Source organism: Triticum dicoccoides, chromosome 2B (assembly GCF_002162155.2).
Source record: "Triticum dicoccoides isolate Atlit2015 ecotype Zavitan chromosome 2B, WEW_v2.0, whole genome shotgun sequence".
Classification (NCBI taxonomy): domain Eukaryota; kingdom Viridiplantae; phylum Streptophyta; class Magnoliopsida; order Poales; family Poaceae; genus Triticum; species Triticum dicoccoides.
In genome coordinates, this window is record NC_041383.1 from 797,529,204 (window position 1) to 797,534,253 (window position 5,050).

Here is a 5,050-nt window from a genome sequence, read left to right on the forward strand (position 1 = left end):
CCCGAGGAATCCAAAAGCGAAAACGGTTTGAGAGAGAAAATGTTTCGAATAAACAGATGTAAAAAAAGAAACCTTACAGGTTGCGACCAGTGGCGACCCTTGTCACAACCTAGCTAGTGGGGAGGAGTGATCTTTGCAAAAAGTCCTCGTTAATTAGTAATTTTCCTAACTTGTTTAGGGCCATATTTTTGTTTGTGGGCTGTATATCTTGATTTAAAAGCCCAGTTTGATAGGCTTACACGATCACGTTGGATTGCCTAAGAAAACATGATCACGATGAAACGCACTTCGACAAAAACATGAGTCGAGAAGATTGATCTGTTGTAGCCATCCATAAATAACCCTAGCCGTCTCTCTCATCCCTTCCCTCCCTCTCATCGTCATCCCATCCGCCTCTGCCGCCGTCGACACTCGCCGCGAATCTCCTTCTTCCGGTACGTTCCTCACCGTTGCTTTTCCATCGATCCGCCCTCCCTCCTCAATTTCACTGTTTCCATGGCAAAAAAAGAACGAAAAAGAAATCGCGGTTCCGATCGGGGACCATCGGGCGTGGTGTTCCGTGCCCTATTAGTCGATCGATAGATCGATCGATGATTATCGATGCATGCATGATGCGCGTTTATTCTATCCAGTTTGATCGAGTATGTGGAAATTCGTCCGTGCCTGCCTAGAAATCTGGAGTCTAGCTAGGTTTGATTGTTGTTTTTGCCTGTGCTTGTTTCAGAGTCGTTCCGTGGAGAGGAGGAGGCATGGCAATGCGGAGGCTGCTTCAGGGGGTCGTTCTGCCGCGGACGACGGGCCGGTGTGTTGGGGCGTCCTCCTTCTCCACGTCCACGGAGGCCATCCGCGCAACCCTCTTCCCCGGCGATGGCATCGGGCCGGAGATCGCCGAGTCGGTGAAGCAGGTGATCAATGTTGCAGGCGTGCCAATTGAATGGGAAGAGCATTACGTCGGCACGGAGGTTGATCCCAGAACACAGAGCTTCTTGACATGGGAAAGCCTGGAGTCGGTGCGCAGGAACAAGGTTGGCTTGAAAGGCCCCATGGCCACACCCATTGGAAAAGGCCACCGCTCTCTGAATCTCACGCTGAGGAAGGAGCTCGGGCTCTACGCCAATGTCAGACCTTGCAACAGCCTCCCGGGCTACAAGACCAGATATGATGATGTGAACCTCGTGACGATCCGTGAGAACACCGAAGGGGAGTACAGCGGCCTCGAGCATCAGGTCGTGAAGGGCGTCGTGGAGAGCCTGAAGATCATCACCCGCCAGGCGAGCCTGAGGGTTGCGGAGTACGCCTTCCACTACGCCAAGGCCAACGGAAGGGAGAGGGTCTCGGCGATCCACAAGGCCAACATCATGAGGAAGACGGACGGGCTCTTCCTCCAGTGCTGCCGCGAGGTGGCTGCCAAGTACCCTGAGATCAAGTACGAGGAGGTCGTCATCGACAACTGCTGCATGGAGCTCGTCAAGGACCCTGGCACGTATGATGTGCTGGTCATGCCCAACCTGTACGGCGACATTATCAGCGATCTGTCCGCCGGTTTGATCGGAGGCCTGGGCCTGACTCCCAGCTGCAACATTGGTGAAGGCGGCATTTGTCTCGCCGAGGCCGTTCATGGCTCCGCGCCTGATATCTCCGGCAAGAACCTCGCAAACCCTACTGCGCTTATGCTGAGTGCTGTCATGATGCTGCGCCACCTGCGTTTCAACGACCAGGCGGACCGGATCCACAATGCCATCCTCCGCACCATCGCCGACGGCAAGTACAGGACCGCTGATCTTGGTGGCAAGTCGTCGACATCAGACTACACAAAAGCAGTTTGCGGTCATATCTGATTGAGCATGCACCACCTCTTGCTCTTTCTTTCTCTTTTTTATTTATTCCCCAAATTTTGTTTGCTATCACATTTGACACGGTTTAGTTAAGACCGTCGAAGAATAATCGTCGCATTTTTGTTCTTGGAAAAGTTTTACCAACTTTGTAGCCAAGGTCGTCCATAATAATCATTGATTGGCAGCATCAGCGCATATAGTTTGTTCGTTCAAGTTGTTGAAGAACTGGATTTCGATCTGTAAAAATAAACCTAGCTAGCCGTCTCTGTTACCTCTGTTGCTGTTCCCCTCTCTTGAGTGTTGTTGTCTTGTCTGGCAAACATTGCGGTCAGATCAAGCCTGCTCTCTCTAATGCCCTCCTACGTTTTCCCAGTGAATCACCAAACCGTATCCTATCCTTCGTCTCGTCTTGCATCCACTTAAATATATTTCCAAAGCAAAGAATAGCTCGTTAGCCGGGCGTATGTGTTGAGTACTGAACTTTGAAGTTAAACGTTAATAATAATCTACTCTCTAGTCAGTACTCAACGGAACTGGGAAGTGAAAATTCGTCCTGTGCTACACAACGCCCATCATCAACGGTGGCGGCATCACGTGATTCAGGACCATGGTTCAGTCGAACCTATGGTCTATGCCGTACGATTTAACATCCTACTACATGTGGATCCGTGACATGCATGTCAACTACATTTTTTAGTCAATCATGCATGGATCCTCATGAATAGACATGCATGTCAATTGCATTTTTTAATCAACCATGCATGAATCCTCATGAATAGTGTCTAGAAATTAACGATGTCGAGCGTAGGTTCGGCTGAACCATGGTTCCGTACAACATTTTCGTGATTCGCATCATCATCGATAACACCTTTGATAAACCTCCTGCAGCATGTGCGTGTGTGTGGATTCCGTCTGTGATTCTGTGAGAGCATTGTTAGTGAACAGCTGAAGCTAGATCAGGATTCAGGTGGGTTGTAGTTTGTAGCCTGGACTCTACTGCTTGGTCTTGAATTTATGTGATGCACCAGGAGTACAGTTTGTTGGCCAACACTCAAGGACGGTCTTGAATTTATGTGATGCACCAGGAGTACAGTTTGTTGGCCAACACTCAAGGACTAATTGACAATGAAAAAAAATAGTGTGCTATGACAAAATAGCATGGCCCTTAAAATATGCTATTAGGGTGCTATAGCGAGCAATTAACGAGACATAGTACACTGAATTTCATGGGTGAGTGCAGTCGAAAATCGAAAACTGATTATATATGTTATGTATTTAGATCTTGGCGGTATCTCGAAACATTCTACTAATGCCCGGTACATACGAATCTGCCGCCCGTGCGTGGATGGAGCCGCCTTGCGTCTGGATGGAGATGACACACACCTAGACACCGTGCTTGCCTCACATACACATAAGCCAGATCGTTCCATCCGTCTTTCAGGTCCATCTTTAGAGTAGTTTTTTTTTGTACCTCACAATTTGGAAGCAAAATCGTGTGATTTATCTACAAGAAGTTTAGAACTGGCATACAAACAGAAATACATGTTTAGAAATTAGATTCGCCCCAAAACAAACAAATACAACAAAGTCATCGGGAATGAAGGATTCCCTCTCAATAATTCCGTCTGAACTTTTTACTTGTTCCAACTTCCAAGCACCTATAGATGTGAAACCACGGAAACAAGATCGGTGACACTAAATTCTTGAAATAGCCTTTCGCCCTGCTTTATAAATAAAGCAACGGTCCATGCAACCAACATCCAAACATTACCAGAAGAACCACGGCTGAGGCCACAACACATTCAAGCCTAAGAAAACATAAGAGAAATAGAAAAAAGCCACCTAGTGGCAGCCCCCAGGCGGCACTACGATGATGATAATCGGCGCACTGAAGCCAGGAGCGCATCCAACATGGGGCCGAGCTGGTCGTGATCATGCTGCCTCGAGAGCGGGTGCCGATGCTGCAGGAAAGCAAGGAATTTGAAGGAGTCAGACGCCTTTCTAAAAAAAACTTCCCAATCACCAACTTATTATGAGTCGTCCAAAGAGTCCATGACATTGCCGCAAAAATAAGCCAAAATAAGCAGCGATACCACGACTGCTGCATCGCTCTATGTTGGAGAAACTCAGTGAGGTTCAAGGCCTTCCAGTCGGGCCCAACGCCTCGCGGATGTATGTCCATAACACCCTCGCCGACGTACAAGAGAAAATGATATGTGTCCCAGTCTCCGATACTGCACAGAGGGGGCATAGGCCATCACCCGGCCCATGCCGCTTAAGTACCTCTATCCCCGAGAGGAGGCAATCCCATAATAACTGCCACACGAAAATCTTAATCTTTAAGGTCATGCTATATTGCTATTGTTGCCGGTGTGCAGCCATTGAGGTCAGATCTAGCCTGCCCTCTGATTCTGTGGGAAGTTTCTCAAAAGCTGATTCTGGAGATCAAAAGCTGAAAAGAACTGGGCCCTAATCCTCTCTCGTCTTGCATCCACTAAGATTTCTAAAGCAGAGAATATGTCATGTTAATAATCAATAATCTACTCTCTAGTCCGTACTCAACCAGGTTTTTTTTTCTCGGCCGGTATTTTCGGAAACAGGTCGAAAACCGGCGCTTCCGCTACCCACCGAACGAAAATTTTGAATTTATTTGAATTTGAACTTCTAATCTAAGTTATGTCAACTAGAGACTGTACGGCTACCTAGACAGAAGTTATCTCTTCTCGTGAGCGGGATGGGTGATTCGAACCATCGATCTTACGAACGACGGAAAGAAGCGCTGACCACTCCAACAGGAACAACATTCTGTGAAGTGGGGCTTCAAATAATTTATTTTTGAAGCAAAAGAAATTGAAAATCGAAATTCATTTGAAATATTCGGGCGAAAAAATCCGAAAGTTCCGAGTTTTTCTAGAAACCGTTTTTTCGGTGCCTACCAAAAAATAGAATTGAGAAAAAAAACCTTGTACTCAACTGAACCAGGAAGCAAAAATTCGGCCTGTGCTAGTACAAAACAACCATCATCAACGGTGGCGGCATCTGTCAAGAGCAGAGGATTGTTGTTTGTAGCCTGGACTCTACTGCTCCGTCTTGCGTTTATGTGATACACCAGGAGTACAATTTATTGCTCTAGTTTGGGATATGAAGCTTATTGGCCATCACTAAAAGATTAATTGATTAAGAATCCAATGATATGAGTAGTGATCAATAGAGAA

The 5,050-nt window shown here is 47.0% G+C and overlaps 1 protein-coding gene across 1 annotated transcript; it reads left to right on the forward strand.

Annotated features, from left to right (window-relative positions):
- The first annotated feature begins 306 nt into the window (after positions 1 to 306).
- Positions 307 to 2,072, forward strand: LOC119368852 (isocitrate dehydrogenase [NAD] catalytic subunit 5, mitochondrial-like). Its single transcript, XM_037633988.1, has 2 exons — positions 307 to 434; positions 725 to 2,072. Exon 2 carries the CDS (start codon positions 750 to 752, stop codon positions 1,836 to 1,838), a length of 1,089 nt encoding a protein of 362 aa, XP_037489885.1. The 5' UTR covers positions 307 to 434; positions 725 to 749; the 3' UTR covers positions 1,839 to 2,072.
- Positions 2,073 to 5,050: the final 2,978 nt, after the last annotated feature.